Here is an 18,716-nt window from a genome sequence, read left to right as displayed (position 1 = left end):
AAAGCGGTACAAATCCATTGAAATTTTGAATGTGCCGAGATGGAAAACCTGTCCATCTTGCACTTTACTGTACTTACATGTACGGATTGATCATGCATGATTGTGCGTCTTAAGGCAACAATTACTGAATTATGGGTGTTGAATGATAGCATTGTTGCTGGATTATGATCAGTTCTATCAGAATCATTCAGAGAGTCTTAGAATGACGTAAGAGATATCATAATCACCTATTTGAAACTTTACAATAATTGTTAAAGCACCTACTGCAGAAGAAAGTTCTATGGTCATTGAAAAGGCTAGATAGAATTTGTGATTTAAAGAACACATCTACATATTATATTAAAAATTATTGGGCTTTCTTTTCCGAGTCGGTTCTGCTCTTCTACCTGACCAACTTTCATAATTTTGGTCTTAAATTAAAGGTATGCACGCACAGATTTGCCATTAAGCATCGGCATTAATTTATCTAACGTATATTTTGAGCTATGCACGAAAGCAACTTCCTCCCTGTCCATTTCTTATGGGAGTTAAATTTGGCTTTTCTTTTCCAAATTCGTTTGACTCTTCTACCCAACCGGGTTTCATAATTTTGGTCTTAAATTAAAGGTATACATGCACAGATTCACCATCAAGTATCACCATTCATTTATCTACTGTATTACTCGACATAAAAACATAAATTATTTTTTTTATTTTTACCTAAATTAAAGATGTATTTCACCAGTTCTAATTACATTATCTTATATTTTTTTGTCTTAGAAACTTCAGTGAAATACCAGCTTTCATTTTTGAGCTATTGATTACTAAGATCGGACGTACCTGAAGCACGTTGCTGAATCACAAATCAAAAATGATTACAATTGTGTTAGGACTTCAGCAAAAATGATGTTACATAACTCCATTTTTATTTTAGTTATTTTATATGTCTTGTTCTTAAAATACTCCTAGAAATAAATGCTTCGGGTTTTGCTGCTAGTCATAACTAAATGAGCATTACTTCTCAATCATTATGGTTATGGAATTTTTTACCTTCATAACCTTTGATCACTGAATTAGCAGATCTAGTGAAATCGTCAGATATTTCCTTTGATCCCTAGTGAAAAAAATCCAGTTACTGGCCAGGTTCTGGCCCAGGTTCCAGAATTGGCAGGAACCTGGGCCAGAACCAGAACCTGGCCAGTACTGTTCCAGAACCTGGCCAGTACTGTTCCAGAACCTGGCCAGTACTGTTCCAGAACCTGGCCAGTACTGTTCCAGAACCTGGCCAGTACTGTTCCAGAACCTGGCCAGTACTGTTCCAGAACCTGGCCAGTACTGTTCCAGAACCTGGTCAGTACTGTTCCAGAACCTGGCCAGTACTGGTTCAGAACCTGGTCAGTACTGTTCCAGAACCTGGCCAGTACTGTTCCAGAACCTGGCCAGTACTGTTCCAGAACCTGGTCAGTACTGCTCCAGAACCTGGCCAGTAACTGTTCCAGAACCTGGCCAGTACTGGTCCAGAACCTGGCCAGTACTGTTCCAGAACCTGGCCAGTACTGTTCCAGAACCTGGCCAGTACTGTTCCAGAACCTGGCCAGTACTGGTCCAGAACCTGGCCAGTAACTGTTCCAGAACCTGGCCAGTACTGGTTCAGAACCTGGCCAGTAGGTTTACTGTTCCAGAATGTATTGGTTGTTTGAGCTTGCGAAGACGACCCACTTTTACATGAGAATGATGTCAAAAAACATAATTGTGTTAGTATTTGATCACGTCTTTCACATTTTCTCAAATTAAAATACAGTAACGTTTTTGTATCCATAGTTTTTTGTATTTTACGTGAATAACTCGTTAAAAATATTTACCTTTTTACATGAGGGAAAGGAATTTATCGACGGGTTTTCCAAAAAATTAAATTTGTATGCTGATATTTTTACATTATTGGTACATGACGATTGTTTGTTATTTCCATTTATATAACTCTTTTGTAGAAAATGATTGTAAAGGGTCACACTCTTGACTTACACTTTCCAATCAGACAAATACTGCCATTATCTTATCACAATTTCCACTCTTTTCTACTTACTGAAATCAATGGAAGACTCATTAATTTTATATACAGTAGGCCTAAACCATGGTTATTGATGAGCATGATTACTTCTTACTGAAATGGTTGAGGACCCCTGCAGTTTATGTAAGATAAGGTACTCAATTACAATAGACACTGTTATACCTAACAAAAAAAAAACTTTTTTGTTATTTCCGTGCTATTCAAACCGTCAAACAAAATGAAAATAACCAAATACATATCTAATATTACCATGAATGTATCTAATATTACATGTCTAATATTAACATGAATCTCAATCATACCTAATATCAGACAACTTTACGGATTGATAGGTACACAATTTTTAATTGAGGTTAATTAACTTTTTAAAATATAACAATATTGATTGTTAAATTAACTAATTTCTATTGAAACTGTTTGTAAAGATGGCTTTAGGCCAGCATTTTATCGATTTTTTATGTAGGCCTATCAATCTTAAGCCTACCTTAGTGACAAAATCAAAAGACAATGCACAATTTAACACAGGATTATTAGGTCTACTAGCTCCTTTGTTGGTAAAAGAATTATTATTTGTGAATTTTCTTCTATTTTAGTCAGCAAGGTAATACTGCTGTTAAATTGATCATCCATTACAAAATATTTAATTTTGTTAATGTTTATCCATAGGTATTTGAAAAATTACCTCATTAGCAAATGTGTAGGCCTTAATCAATATTCAGCATTATACTCCAACATGTATGTATTTAAAAATATTACATTAGATCTTTGCACTTATAAATAATAATGAATTTTAAAGACATAAAGATTATCTAAAGATTGAGTCCATGAGCCATTTATGGGATGCAGTCTTCGTCCTCCTCAGTCGTTTCTCTCCTGAAAAAAAGTAACATTATATTATTAACATTGAATATATTCAACTGGTGTTGGATGTAAATTTTTAAGAGATGACTCATGAACAGATTTCTTATTCTAAAGCAGAATCAGAACACCTGGCTTCTTTCAATTTACTGAGCCCTTTTTTGCCATTAACTCCTTAAACATATCATTTTGCTTTGGTTGAGAAAATGTTGCAGTTTCCAATAAAAAAAGTGTTGGTTTTAATTTGTTTGTCTATAGGCCTACCTATTAGTTTTGATATCTTAGAGAGATAGGCTATGTGCAAATAAATCAAGCATCAACTCTGTAAGGCAAATGAAACATTAGGCTAAGTTTTTACATTTTGCTTTGATGGTGACTGACATCATCTATTAATCAATCATTAGGTATCAAATTACCTTCCTTCCTACTTGCTAACAATTCAATTTCATGACGGTCTTAGCCAATCTTTTATCACCGTCTCGATGTTTCTTTTTCTTTGGCCTCTGGAAACTGGTTGAAAAACAGCTTCTGTAAGAAATAACAAGAAGTTTGCTATTATTAATAGTAAAGTAGGCTATGTAGCACTAGTAACGTGTCAAAATCTAATCTCAAAACCACCAAAACTTTGAAAAAGGTTTCAGCTTGAAAAGGTTCCATCAGCGAGTTTCTAGATTCAAAACTTTAAATGGGGAAGACAGACAAAAAGAAATTAAACCTTTGACAAGAACTTCATGCACACTTTTTTAACTTTATTCTTTTGCAATCTCATGTAACGGTGATTTGCCGTTGGGAATAAATAAATTTGATTGAATCAAAATCAGCTTAATATATTTCTCAATGCTGTAAAAGGGCCTAAAAATCAACCATAATAAAGTTTTCCCAGATCTACTCATGCTTAAATAGGGTACAGTTCACAAAACTTGGCATGGTGCAATAAGGTGCTTCGACAAGCATAACCCACGCACATAAAATGTGCCGCAGCCGATTCCCATTCAATTATCACAAATTTCAAAAGTATGGATACAATAACCAAGCTATGTAGGCTACATACATTTATTAACAACATAAAATTTGTTCTAGCCTAACTTACTTTCAGTTAAGAAGTAAACAGGCCTAGAAAAATCCATACCACTGAAGAAACGTAACAGATTTTGACGCAAATTGGTTAGCTAGAACTTAACTTATATTTACTTATACTTAACTTAACCTAGGATATGTGAAATGTCGCAAAGTTAAGGTAAATTAGAACAAACTGGCTGTCACTGTCAATACCGTATGAATAAATTATTGGTAAGTTATCAGTCGAGAAATGTTACCAATAACTTAATTATAACATAAAATAGGCCTCATCCATAGTGTGACAGTAAATAACAAATTAAGTTATTCTAGGAATTGGTCGAATACGTTAGATAGGAGTACATTTTCGGTTTGTTGGAAGTTATTTTTGGTTAGCTAATGCTCCCTAGCCTAAGTTTAATTTACTGCGCTTGGCTCGATTTTATTTTCATCCTACCCTACCTAGCAGTACCGGTAGCCTATTTTTAACTTATGCCTAAGGAATTTATTTTATGAAATCAACTATCCTTTAAGGGTGTAAGAATTATTTAGGTGTAGGGCCTAACAATTGAGTTACGGTAGACTAATTTAAGATATTTAACTTGTAACCTAACTTTTAATCTAGGCTTTGACTAAGGCTGACTGCATAGGTTTAAGAAAATGATTGTAGTAGGCTAAGTTAGGTATATTCCTATATAGGTTATTAAAAGTTGCAGATTTGAAACTGTGGCCAATGATTCACCTAAGTAAGGTTAAAAAGTGATATCGCATTAGGACATGCAGTAAAACATTAGGACTCCGTTCAAGTAAAAACCAAACTTTCAAAGAAAGCCCCATCAAGGCTATAGGCCTACTAACAAATGTACTAAGATTAAATCCAATGCAAATTTGTTAGGTAGGCCTAGTCTAAAAACTTATAACCGTAAGCCAAAGCCTGGCTAACTCATTTAGGTTAGTTTTCTAACTTAACTACCGGTTTATATCTTAACCTAACTATAATCAGTTTAAAGAAAGACTAGATGTTGCAGAATTTTTATCGAACCTAATTTTTGATGTGTAACTCACATTGAAACTTAATAACTAAAGTAGGCCTAATGTTATTTTGAATTCCTTACCTTGGTTTGGGAGACAGCCTCTTCAATAACGATATTCTTTGGTGAAAGAAAACAAAAAAACTGAAGGTAAACTACCTAACAACAAAAATCTTAGGCTACTAATATAATATGGATACGATTATACACTATTACATTTTAATTTTAAATTGAAAGGACTAAGTTATACTTTTGCAAAGTCAAGAGGTTAGGCACAACAGCCAAGCAAAGATGGCGACGCCGATCTTTTGACAGTTGGAGTTGGAACAGAAAAATCAGTCCCCTCCCCTCCTCTGCCACGGACTGCACTGGACCCTGTCATTAGCTCTCAGCTCTCAGTCTGGCGCGAAAATTCTTTTAAATTTTAATCTTGCTCAATTTTTCAAAACAATAAGTTTTGGTTGTAGAGATAATTATTCTAGGACACATACTTGTCCTATGTATGGGTATGTGGTAGTACTGTAGTAACTTTAATATTTTACAGGAAAAAATCACAAAAGTTGCAAAAAATATAAACCCTAATTTTCACAACACTGAGAGGTTGCACCATTTAAATTTAAATTATAAGGACCAAAATATACTAATTTTGATTAATATAGGTTAAAAAACACAGTTTTCCTCTATTATATATAAAATAACATATCAGTTACAGTAGCTTTTAAACCACAATTTTACAGTAATAGGCGTTGTAAAATTTTTTTCAGAATTTAAAGGGCTCTAACATACTTATTATTTATTAAAAATTTTTGGCCAATTTTTTTAAATAAGATTTTGCTATTATTTCATGGGGTTTTATGGAAAAATCACCATTAAAAAACAAAATTTCAAAAAAGTTAAAACTTTGAAAACCCATGGTTTGGTACTTATTACTTGCTGAATTTCATCACAATCGGACAACACTTGTGGTCTGTAGCTCTGTACAGATTTGCTCATTCATTATGTATAAGTTAATCGTTATCAGTAATCTCCAATTTACCAAAGTGAATAACTTGTAAAAAAACAACAAACACATATAATTGTGTCTGAATTCTGGACCAGAGGCCATTATCAGCCAAGAACACTGCCAGTATCATCCAGTACCAGCAAAAACCTGGCCAGTATCAGAATCAGAATATAGTTTTATTGCCATAATAATACAAAAATGTACTGGGCATAAGTCACTAAAACTATCAAGTAAAACCAGACCCATTAAAATAAAGATACAAACTTCAATATCAGCCCAGTACTCGCCAGAACCTGGCCAGTATCAGCCCAGTACTCGCCAGAACCTGGCCAGTATCAGCCCAGTACCCTCCAGAACCTGTCCAGTATCATTCCAGAACCTGGCCAGTATCGCCCAGAACCTGGCCAGTATCGCCCAGAACCTGGCCAGTATCGCCCAGAACCTGGCCAGTCTCGCCCAGAACCTGGCCAGTACTTGTCAGTCCTGTGGCAGAACTGGTCAGTTCTGTGACAGTACTGGCCAGAACCTGGACCAGAAAATTTTTTTCACTAGGGATATTTCCTGTAGCGGATTCAGAGCATATTTTAAGGGATTTCCACTGGGCGACAGTGGCGCCAGACTAACCGGGGGGTCTGGGGGTTATGGAGTACCCCCCATGAAGATTTTTGCATAAGTTGAAGTGAAAATCACACATTTCTACGTAACTTCTAATGAATTTTTCAATTAAATTTGGTTGTAAATAGTCCATATAATCTCACTTAATTACGTATCCTAGAACATTGTAACAGGCCAAGGCTCCCTTCACAACCTCTTGCCCAAAATCATAGCTCAATATTTACATACCGTAAACCGGGGTGACTTGAACACACTCTTGACCTTCTCTTATATATACTTAGAAAAGTAGTTAAGATAATTTGGATTAAAAAATTGTTTTTGAAGGGTCTTAACTTAGACTACACAAAAATGGAACAATTACATTTTTAATTTTTGTTTTAAAATTTTGGGAAAAAAAATATGGTGTACCAAGTCACCCCGGGGCTGGGGTGACTTGAATACAGCATATATTTTAACATGGGACTTTAATGTGTAACAAGATATCAACAGCTGATAGGGGTGACATGAACACAGCATAAAACAGCTCTCAAAAAGTATTTTTAAACAGTTTTTATCTTAATTTTTATCGGAGTTATTGCAAAAAATATGATCGAACAACATTTACCGCAATTGGTTTAAATTATAGGTTATTCATCTATGCATTTAGGGATAAGGTTGAAACTATTTACATCCTTAAAAAAATATATAAAAAAACGCAAGTTCCGGTTTTTGAGAAAATTTCTTACCCCAAAACTTTTATCTGGCCTGACCAATTGACATGTTAAAAAATGAATTTTGTCATATCAGACACATATTTAGTCCTTCCTGATAACAAACTTTCAAATTACACTCTCTTATCATTGCAGATAAGACCACAAAAAATTTTCAAAGTAAAGTCAACATATTTTCATGTTTTTGGGGTGACTTGAACACACACGTTTTTCCCCTGTTTTTGCCTTCTTTTATGTGTTTTTTTAACATTTTTGCCTTATTTTTACATTATTCATAATCAAGAGTATTCATAATGTCAAGAAATGAAAAATAGGGTAAAACACCCATCTTAACAGTGTAAATATTGTAAATATATAGTGATAAGTGATTATTATTGAAACTAACGCTAATTTAACAACGGTGAAAAAAGCAACTTTTTGCGTTAAATTTAAAAATAGTTTGTATAATAAAAAAAAATATAAGTGATATTAGTATTTGAAGAGGAGTTCATCTACTACATTTTAAGGTAAACAGTTTCTTTATATCATTATTTTTAAATTTTTTATAGATTTATATATAATTACCGGTAAATTGCTGAGTGCATGGCAACGCTGGTGGCGCTGCCTACGGATTGACAGGCAATTCTCTCTCAAAACGCTTAATGCTTTTTACCATGCGGTTGGCATTCTGGGTTATAGTAGTACGTTTTCTGTGGTAAAAATTACCACTAATTCCCACCTATAATTTTGTGTTTCAGTTGAAGGCATATTTCTGATCCTCTCCACGACTGTCGTGACTGGCATCACTTCTCTGTCTATGTCTGCCATCTGCACCAACGGCTTGATCAAAGGAGGTACGGATCATTTTACATATTAATCTGAAAAAATAAAAGTAAAGATCATGTTAAAACCACTCAGTAACTAATCGGAATTTTTTGGAAATAATTACGTTTGTTTGGACATGATTAATATGTATATCACATGGTGGTTCCAACCAACCACCAGAGACAAATCAAAGACATAGAAACTTATTTGTTGTTTTTAGTGAATTCCCCACATAGGGAGTAAGCTATTACCTACCGTATAGGTCTCATGGTAAGACTTAGACCCGGGACCAAGGCAATTGGAAATTTGCTCAGTCTGCAGGTTTGCTGTGGTGGCGGTATTTGTGTTTTTTGGAAGTTTTGGGTTAAGGTAACGTCCAACCCTGGTTTAGTTACTTTCTAAGGTTATAATGGTTTTATTGTTAGATAGCATCATTATATATCCCAATAAATGGCATCTGCAACCAGAATTGATCCTGCTTAGGGCTTTAAATCAGCAACCTTCAGATTTGAAGGTGAAATCTATTAATACATTGCTTTCCAGACAGTTATAAAATGTATATACCTAGGATTGTAAAGGACACATTTTGCACCCACATTCATCAATTAAAACATGAGGATTCTCTTCAGAAATCCAAATCTAATAAAAGCCACTGCAATTCAACCTCCCTAATTTAAACATTCAATCTTCCATGAAATTCTAGTGAAGGAAATCACTGATAATGTGATTCATATTTTGTAACTCGCCAACTACATGCTACAGTACTGCAAGTCGTGCTGTATCCTGTGTTTAAATCTCGGCAATCATTACATTGGATCATTTCCATTGGGTCATTTCCTCTGCTTCCATTAAGGCTCATACCACCTGGAATTAGCTTGGAAAATTTCTCAGGAAGAAGTCCAATCATATTGAACTGCAAAGCAATAGTCTTCAAGTATATAAACTTTTCGTAAACGTAATTTTTTGGATTTCTTATTACTTTCTTCCTGAGGGAGACAGTTTTGAACTGGTGGTTGGGGACGAGCTGGTGCCAAAGCCTGGTTTAAGTCAGGGACTTGTTTGTCAGCTCGCTTTCTGTAAAAAAATCTTGTTTCTTTTTGGGCTTTGGCCATTTTCAATTATCTTCCAAACACATTCTGGGTCCCAAAACCCTAACATAACGTCTCCCTTTCCCCTACAAATCCTCAGCAATAGGGGATCATTGAGATTTCCTCTCCCCTTCATGGGGAAATTCTCATTCCTTTTTTAAAGTTCTGAGCTTGAGCCACTAGCCAGTATGTATCCCTGCTTCTTTCTGTTTACCTAGCTACTTTTTCCTAAACGTCTCAATTGTTTCCTTGTCCCTCATTAAGTTTTCTTTTCTCCACATTAGACCTTTCCTATCTAGAACGTCCTTCAGTTCTCTCCCATTTGCCTCCTGGAGTGAACAATTCATCAACACGTGACTTGCAATTTTCCATTTCTATTTCACCTGCATACTTCCTCTTACACCAGGTTTAATCTCTGCCTCTGCAGATTCGCTTCTTTGGCCTGTTGTTGGCTAAGATCAAAGTTGTAGTTGTTCTCCTTACTTATAATCCTTTAATACTGCAACTGGCATAAAAAAAACTCTTGATTCAGGCAAATTGAAGAGAACAAGATTGGGTGACCACAAAAAGGGCAAACAGGGTATGCTTAAGGGACAGACAGTGGTTCACACCCTAAGTCAAACAGCAGAAGTAGCCTTTAACAAACTGTGTTTTCAAGTTAAAATTTGACCCTAACGTTTTATTTCAGGTGGAACTTACTTCATGATCTCAAGATCTCTCGGTCCAGAGTTTGGAGCTTCTATCGGCCTTATCTTCTCGCTAGCCAATGCCGTTGCTTGTGCTATGTACACTGTGGGCTTCTGCGAGTCACTGCTGGATCTGCTTCGGATGTACGAGGTTTCCATTGTGGATGGAGGTGTGCAAGACATGCGGATTATCGGGTGTGTCACTATTCTTCTTCTTCTCTGCATTGTTGTTATAGGCATGGAGTGGGAAGCCAAGGTAAGAAGTTTTGTCATGACGTTCCTCTTGGTCTTCCTTCAGGGCTCCTCAATCCTCATTACTACTTTAAATTTCCACCCTTTTCAAAAACGTGCCCAGCCCATCTAATCCTTCTAAGAATTTTACTATCAAATATGACCAACTTTTTAAATTTTGTTACTCATTTCCATGTTTCTATTCCATAGAGTAATTGGACTGGAGATGGTTTTTAATGGCTTATTTTGTTGAATTTATAAAATTGAAGTAATTTCTTGAATTTTGGCTTTAGTAGAATAGCATCATTTTTTTATAGCCAATGACAAAAAGGCATTTGCCTTCACAATCGACTTTACTTGTGATTGAACCAGCGACCTTCAGATATGAGGATCAGCACTTTAACTACTCGGGTACCCAGGCAATTAGTGCTGCTTCTGAACACTTAACTCAAGGTTATGGTTTGAAAATGCAAGAAACCTACGAGTTCTTCAATTTTTATGAGGTGTAGAATAAATTTAGGGTTAAACCATATATACAGATAGAGTTTAAAAATATGAACGTATAGTACTATAATTGTTTTCCATCTACAACTCTATACCTTTCTAATTCATTGCAACATATTTTATTCTATATCTATTTACAGACTCAGATGGGGCTTCTCGTCATACTAGTGCTGGCAATTGCAGATTTCTTCATTGGCTCTTTCATCGGCCCAAAGAGTGATGAGGTCAAAGCTAAAGGATTCCTTGGTTTAAGTGGTAAGACATAAACAATGCAAAGTTCCATTAGAATGCATTTTATTACTCTCAATGAAGTACTTTAAAGGTACTTCTAGTTAACTGTAAAAATAATTAGTACTGTATGACCTATTAGCGAATGCCCAGCTATTGTTTATTTCAATTATTACTAATGGTAGTAAATTAAATAATCAATATAATTAATGTATTATGACTATTTTCCACAGTTTCACTGGTCAAAGACAACCTCATGTCTGATTACCGCCCAGTCAAAGGTGAAAATCATGATTTCTTCTCGGTGTTTGCTGTATTTTTCCCGGCCGCTTCTGGGTTTCTAGCTGGTGCCAACATTTCAGGGGATCTGCGTGTAAGTTTATTAATTAGTTTAAGCTAACTTTATTCAAGTGTTCCAGGTTTTCTTAAAAAAGAGAGATCTCAAAACATTATTTGGCTGTGTTCCCCCTCAACTAAATTCTGTGATTATACTTATGATTGTTTCCACAAAAATGAATTAGAGAATATGTTAACAAAATTAATTATCCTAAACGATTCATCAAAGTATCACAGAGAAAAAACAAAAGAATTTCTTCAGAGCTTCTGTGTTATCTTCTACATTCCACTGTGCAGGATCCTACTGGAGCTTTGCCCAAAGGAACGATTCTCTCAATCGTTATTACAACCACGTCGTACGTTGTAATGGCGTTCATGATGGGAGCCTCAGTATTGAGGGACGCAAGTGGTAAAGTAGAAGAATACTTCGCTGGTAACTTCACTGACTGCGCTACTCGTAAATGTGATTACGGCCTTCAGAACAACTTCCAGGTATGTTGTGCGTTTTTAAGGATGTTTATATTCACTTTTTTTTACAGATGCGAGTTGCCCCTGATATAGGGTTATAAATTAATAACGGCTTAATGGCCAAGCCAATCTTGAAGAATTAAAAAGCATTTGAGGAATTTATTGTTCTTCAAACAAAATAAAAATTAATTTTTGTGTTCCATGCGTCCGTTAAGGAGTATGTAAGCCAGAAACTGAACAAAGAATCAACTTTTTGTCCATAATGGTTTGAGAAAGCCCAACTTTGAAAAGCTACTGCGGCTCAGACAATGTAATACATTCAACACCAATGTAAATATAAATGGATGTATAAATGACTTCAAGAAACAACGAAACAATAATTTCTATATGAGGTGTCATTAAGGAGTTGTAAGAGAAAAAAGTGCAAAAACCTTTTTGGACTAAAAAGACTTGAGCACACGTCTGAATCTTACAGAGCTCTTATTTGGGACCCCCAAAAGATATTGAAACAATTCCACCTGTAGACAATTTTTCTGAAAGCATAATTAGAGAGTTCTTTAAAAACCGCTCCACTGACTTCTTTTCAAAACCCTACAGACACTCATATTCCCTATAGCACTTCAAACAGATATTGTACAGCAGTGTAAATTTAGTCGTTAGTTTCATGTATCTTTTAGATTAGATTAGATTTATATGTGGCGCTGACACACCTGTGAACTATCTTTTGCATTCTTTTTTAGTAAACAATGTCACTGTTTAAGGTGTATTTTTATTTTTTATTGAAGGATAAAAAACAGGAAATAGTATACAATTAATAGTTCTTTAGATTGCTGGAAAATAGAGAAACATTAGAAATTCAAAAGTCTACTGTATCATACTACTACGTGTATAACATGCTAAAAAATTACCTTAACTTGTAAGACCCCGTGATAGAAAATACATGATTTACTGTATCTACAGTCAACTGTTTCACAAATAAAGGCCCAGCTGTTCTTGACCTTGACCTCTGGGATATTAAATGGTCCTGACTAAAGAAATATGAGATCTTAGTCAGTAGCACAGCTGTCATCTCATCCACATATTATTCATCCTTCGCCCATGTTCACCACACACTTTGTGTGTCAGCGTTGTATGTAATCCAATCTATCTATACTATTATAAAAAAGAGGGGGTTGCTGTATGTGTGTATGTGTGTATGGGAAAAGTAAACTCGAAAAATACTGGTCGGATTGGCATGATGATAGCTCACATTCCCGATTAACATATAGGCATATTCTTATTTCAAAAATCCTTTCGGGCTCCGCCCCAGTGGCTCTGGAGTTTCCCATGTTAACCTTATGAGAAATGGAATTATTGAATCTTAACAGCTGTTTCAATTAAACAAGTTGGTTCTGTTCTATGATGTTCAATAGCATTAAAGTTACAAGGATTACCAACAGGGTGCAGCACTATTATTTCTTTTACATTTATGACAACAGCTAATTTGCAACCAAAAGGTGAGTGAGCGTAGCGAACGAACTTCAACCTGGAGGCGAGTTAGCGTAGCGAACGAGCTAACCTGAAGGCAAGTGAGCGCAGCGAACGAGCTCCAACCTAAAGGTGAGTGAGCGTAGCGAACGAGCTCCAACCTAAAGGTGAGTGAGCGTAGCGAACAAACTTCAACCAGGACGTGATTGAGCCATGCGAACGAGATAATCTTGAAAATTAAGAAGTTAAACGGGGCAAAGCCCGCGGGTTACAGCTAGTCAATTATAAATATGTGGTAAATTTTTCTCAGGTAGTAGAGCTAGTCAGCGTGTTCGGTCCGCTCATCTTCGCCGGATGTTTTGCGGCTACTCTCTCCTCAGCCCTCGCAAGTCTTGTCTCGGCACCAAAGGTGTTCCAGGCTCTGTGCAAAGACAAACTCTACCCGTACGTAGAATTCTTCGGCAAGGGATACGGCAAGAACCACGAGCCGATACGAGGATACGTGTTGACGTTTTTCATCGCCATATGTTTGATCTTGGTTGGTAAGTATTGCTTGGTAAAGTGGGAAAGTGAAATTGAAATATCCAGCTGAATCTAATAGCATTTTGAAAATATTAAGTAGTCCTCAAACTTTGTCAAAATAAGAAAGAAAGTAGACCAAAACTAAGAGGAAATAATTCTTCGGCAAGATGAATAGTACAAACTGAAACCATCTTAGAGTGTAAAAATAGGCAAATAATAACAGAAACAAAACATAAGAGATTACATATGAAATTGAATCCGGGATCTTCCTAAAAGTAGTATATATTATCTTTAAATGTTGTGGAGTATTAAAAAAATATACTTTTGCTGCAGTTAGGACTCAGAAACACACACTAAAAAGGCTTTTGACATAGTAGTGTACTCGTCCACAAGCTAAGTACATTTTAATTTAAATATATTGTGAAAAAATATAATATACCTATCTTTTAATCCTAGTTTGTTAAACTTTCAGGTGACCTCAACGCAATTGCACCGTTGATTTCCAACTTCTTTTTGGCTGCGTACGCACTTATCAACTTCAGTACATTCCATGCATCACTTATAAAACCAATTGGTTGGAGACCTACATTTAAGGTAGGATAATTTGTATATCTATGAATAGTTTAAATCTTCATAATGGAAATGAGTAACCAGTAATTCACCTGTAATCTCTGAAGAAGTTAATATTTTGAATTGAGTTATAACGAAATTTTCATTTAATTGTTTTTCTGTTGCAGTACTACAATTGCTGGCTGAGTCTGCTAGGTTCTGTGTTGTGCTGCGTAGTCATGTTCCTAATCTCCTGGGCTATGGCCCTTTTTACTTTCGCAGCCATGCTCACGCTGTACCTTCTAGTAGCTTACAGAAAACCAGGTAAAATAAAAATAAAATATTTTCCACTACACTGTCTCAAAAACAGCTGTCTTATCGATCGTTTTGAGTCCCTAACGATAGCTTTTTGCAGACTAGTGCATACAATTTTACGGACTCAAATGATATGGTTATGTCAAAGCTTATCAAAAAAAATCAGCTGTTCTGATCCTTTAAAATGCTTCAACAATATACAATAGAAACAAACTTTGTTTGTTTCTTACATAACAAAAAGTAAACGTTCCTTTTTAATCAAATAGTTTTGGCTATATTTGGTATTTTCTGCTATAATATATGACAATGTAATGAAAAATATTGTTTGTAACTCGTCCTAAACTGCTTTTTTGTGACTAAATCGAGTTAAACACGATATCGTCCCAAAAAAGCTTCTTTAGGGACTAGTAACGAAAACTATTATTTTGCAACACTCACATTATTGAAATCAGGAGAACACAGTCCTTGTCACTAAAGTTCATCGCACACACACATAAAAACATATTAATGAAATACAAAAATGAAAATAAACTATCAGACTAAAGTTCTCTAACTCCGACGTTTCGTCGCACCAATATCAACGTGTGGCGTTTTTAAGGTAATTTGTTCCTAACCACGACTGATTTAAATAAGTTGTGTGATATCTAAAAATATTTATCAAACTGAATTATTGACCTCACCTAAAAACTGTCGTTTAGAAATACAAATGCCTTTATTTATCAAGAGTTTCTCAGTAAAACTGCTTTTCAGAACAACTTTTGTCAATAGCAATAATTAAAATAAAAAACAATTATCATTGTCAATGTAATTTAATAGAACAATAACAAAATAGAAACAAGACATTATAGACTAAATAACAATTTAAACAATGTTAAATTAAAGCAGCATGATCTTTTCTAGACATAAATTATTTGATTTATTTTTACGAATAATCATATTAAATTATTTATATTTTCAAATAATATTACTTTCCAATTGATTTGTGCTGTATGCAATACGTAACAATTAAACAGCAAAAAATCAACCTTTAATTTTACTCTTCTAAATCAATTATAAATGGGTAAAGTAAATTATTTGATCAATTAGGTATAAAAAGTGTCAGTAAAATTATCGAAATTTGACAGACGTCAACTGGGGCTCAAGCACACAAGCCCAGATCTACCACAGCGCTCTAGCCTCGGTACACCAGCTGAGCAGAGTGGAGGATCACGTCAAGAACTACCGCCCTCAGATACTAGTGTTCTGCGGACTACCGAGCACTCGACCTCCGCTCATTGACTTCGCCCATCTCATCACCAAGAATGTCTCCTTGCTGGCTTGCGCTAACATTATCAAAGTAAGTTGTTCAAAAATGTTTTTTTTTACTGAAAAATTATTTAACATTCTACTAAACATTTTTTTTAAATTTACATGGCATTGTGGAGCTCTTTGTACTACTGGACGCAAAGTAGAGCTCTAAATATCCAAACTCCTATCAACCGGACTGTCAATTATCTGGTCATACTCAAGAAGAAAAAATACTGTTCCAGCTTCTGCCAGAAAAAATTAGTTATTGCAATAAAAATGTTTGCCAATTGTGTCCATCATGTGATAAGTCTATCATAGTGTCGTGTCAGTTATCAGGTTATGAGTCATCTGCCTAGAGCTACTGTCCTGTATGATTTTTTCTTGGAAGATCCAACAATCTCTGATCCCGTCCTCTGGTGAAAAAACTTAACTAACACATTGCAACTATCAATGCACAAAATCCAGACTGATTTGGAATATTTATAATGGTTTAAGTACCTGTATTCAGTAATCCAAACTGCTGCTTGTGGCAACTATAGTTTTTGGTTCAGCTAGGAACCGTCTTCAGGCCGTACAAGTTGTCGTTCAGGTTATCATACGAAGGTAAATAACCTGAACGACACCTTGTGCCGGAAGACGGATCCTAGCTGAACCGAAACTATACAGGGTGTTTATAAAAAAACTGATCGATTTTAAACAGTCATCGCTCTTTTATTTTTCATCACAATTTTTTAAAATTAATGTTAAATTAAAGACAATTTTCTTAAGTTTACGATGACACATTCACACTATCTTATTTCTACATGTTTTCCATTATTAGCTCTTAAATAATCAAGTCTCTGTTCGAGATCTGCCCAAACTCGCCGCATCATCGGAACATCAATTTCATCAAATGCTTCTCTGATCTTTTGCTTAATTTCTTCCAGGCTGTTGACTTTGTTGGAGTAAACACGATCTTTTACAAACCCCCAAACAAAAAAATCACATGGGGTTAGTCTGGCGACCTTGGTGGCCAAGGTATGGGTCCGTCACGGCCAATCCAACGATTTGGGAAAGGTTCGTCGAGACAGTCACGAACAAACCGTCTCCAATGAGGTGGAGCGCCATCTAGTTGTAGCATCATGTTCGGCTGCTCACTTTCAAACTGTGGAATGGCAAAGTTTTCCAACATATCCACGAAACTGGTCCCATTGATATTTATTTTGGCAAAAATAAAGAAAGGGTTGATCAATCTGTTGCAAGATAAGGCGCACCAAACATTCACCTTCTCACTATCCCTAGTATGATCCTGGTGAAATGAGGATTCTCAGATCCCCATATCCTGACATTGTGTCTGTTCACCTTCCTTGATACATGAAACGTAGCTTCATCAGAAAAAAATATCCGGTTTAAGAAGTTATTGTCAGTTTCTAAACGGTCAAGCATTGTAACTGCAAATTCTCTGCGTCTGGCCCAGTCTTGTCGCGTAATCTTTTGAACTATCTGTAACTTATAAGACCGAAAATGCAAAACTCTTTTTAACACTTTGTGTAGAGTGGAATGCTTAACATTCAACTCTCGAGCTGCAGATCTAGTTGATTGTCTCGGATTATTAAGAAATGATTGATGAATTCTTTGAACATTTTCTTCACTTATCCTTGGACGACCATTGCCTTTTCTGTGATGTATGCTCCCACGGGTCATGAACTTCTCATACCATGCTTTTAACGTGTTCTTTGAAGGAGGATTTCCGTTAAATCTCCTTCTAAATCTACGCTGAACAGCAAGAGGAGACTTAGTTTCTATTAACCACTCGACACACTGCGTCTTCACTCGAGGATCCATCATAAAATGTTACTTATTTGTTTTTGTTTATCACACAACAATGTAAGAAGGTACTGCTAATAAAAACAGCTGATTATAAAATTTTTTGAGTTTCCCTAACAAATAATGAAAACTAGAGGTTTCTACCTCTAACACGGAATGAGTGAGACAAAGTTAAAATCGATCAGGTTTTTTATAAACACCCTGTAGTTGCCACAAGCAGTAATTTGGATTACTGAATGCAGGTACTTAAGCCATTATGAATGTCAAAACGTAACGTCCGGAGGCTAACAACTCTTGAAAATGATTTTGAATACACTACAGAGAATAGCAGTCAAGTATATTGTTAGTTGTAATGTGTTAGTTAAGATTTTTCCCCTGAGGACAGGATCATTTCAGATCCCGAAACGATGTGGATTGTATTTTACCACGGTGATGGAAAGTGTCCACAATAAACCTTTAAACAACATCTAGATTTTCTTTATTAATTAGGGGTATTGTCCTATCCTATATTGATCCGGAAAGATGGGGTTTTACTGTATGGTACTCTGATACGTCTCAAGACAATTATAGGAACTAACACATTCACATCTGCAGGTTCCAGTGTCACAGAAGGTCCAGATGTTGCTATCCCACAAAGCTCGCAGCTGGTTGCTGAGCCACAAGATCAAAGCGTTCTACTCGCAGATCGACGGCTGCGCCTTCCAAGAAGGAGCTCGAGCACTCATGGCGGCTTGTGGCCTCGGCAAACTGAAACCGAACATCGTCTTGCTTGGGTACAAGTCTGACTGGGCTACGTGTGACCGAACTGAGCTCACAATGTATTTCAACACTGTTCAGTAAGTTTGAAAACATTTATATGGGGTGAAGAATGGTAATTTACATTTGTAGAATTTACGCTGTAGCGAGAGAGAGGTTGAGGATTAGTTTCTACAGTGAGAGGTTTTGAGGTCTGTATTTAATTGCTGCCAGCTTATGATTAAGAGGACGAAGGTCTGTTTACAGTTGCATCTACGCGATCTATGATTTATCGTCATTTAAGAACATGTCAATGAGGGCAACTGCAAATCGCCACCCGAAAACCAAGCTGAACATTAATGAATGGGTG

The 18,716-nt window shown here is 35.8% G+C and overlaps 1 protein-coding gene and 1 long non-coding RNA gene across 2 annotated transcripts in view; one reads left to right on the top strand and one right to left on the bottom strand.

Moving 5' to 3' along the window:
- The window catches only part of LOC128991708 (bumetanide-sensitive sodium-(potassium)-chloride cotransporter-like), a 51,600-nt gene that overhangs the window by 23,389 nt on the left and 9,495 nt on the right, over positions 1-18,716 (top strand). Inside the window, exons 4-13 of the mRNA XM_054414830.1 lie at positions 8,058-8,153; positions 9,901-10,154; positions 10,774-10,888; positions 11,095-11,234; positions 11,495-11,689; positions 13,443-13,674; positions 14,127-14,248; positions 14,392-14,527; positions 15,643-15,854; positions 18,206-18,447. Of these exons, the coding sequence (XP_054270805.1) occupies positions 8,058-8,153; positions 9,901-10,154; positions 10,774-10,888; positions 11,095-11,234; positions 11,495-11,689; positions 13,443-13,674; positions 14,127-14,248; positions 14,392-14,527; positions 15,643-15,854; positions 18,206-18,447 (1,744 nt within the window). The remainder of the gene's footprint in view (positions 1-8,057; positions 8,154-9,900; positions 10,155-10,773; positions 10,889-11,094; positions 11,235-11,494; positions 11,690-13,442; positions 13,675-14,126; positions 14,249-14,391; positions 14,528-15,642; positions 15,855-18,205; positions 18,448-18,716) is intronic.
- On the bottom strand, positions 2,769-5,297 carry LOC128991709 (uncharacterized). The gene is made up of 3 exons (XR_008490677.1): positions 5,077-5,297; positions 3,322-3,433; positions 2,769-2,920 (listed from the first exon to the last, which is right to left on the bottom strand). It is a non-coding gene; the product is annotated as an uncharacterized LOC128991709 (long non-coding RNA).

The sequence above is a fragment of the Macrosteles quadrilineatus genome, unplaced genomic scaffold (assembly GCF_028750875.1).
Source record: "Macrosteles quadrilineatus isolate MER2022 unplaced genomic scaffold, UCM_ALF_1.0 Scaffold_4__1_contigs__length_99947679, whole genome shotgun sequence".
Lineage (NCBI taxonomy): Eukaryota > Metazoa > Arthropoda > Insecta > Hemiptera > Cicadellidae > Macrosteles > Macrosteles quadrilineatus.
Note: the sequence above shows the minus strand (reverse complement) of the source record. Positions and strands in the feature narration are given on the sequence as shown.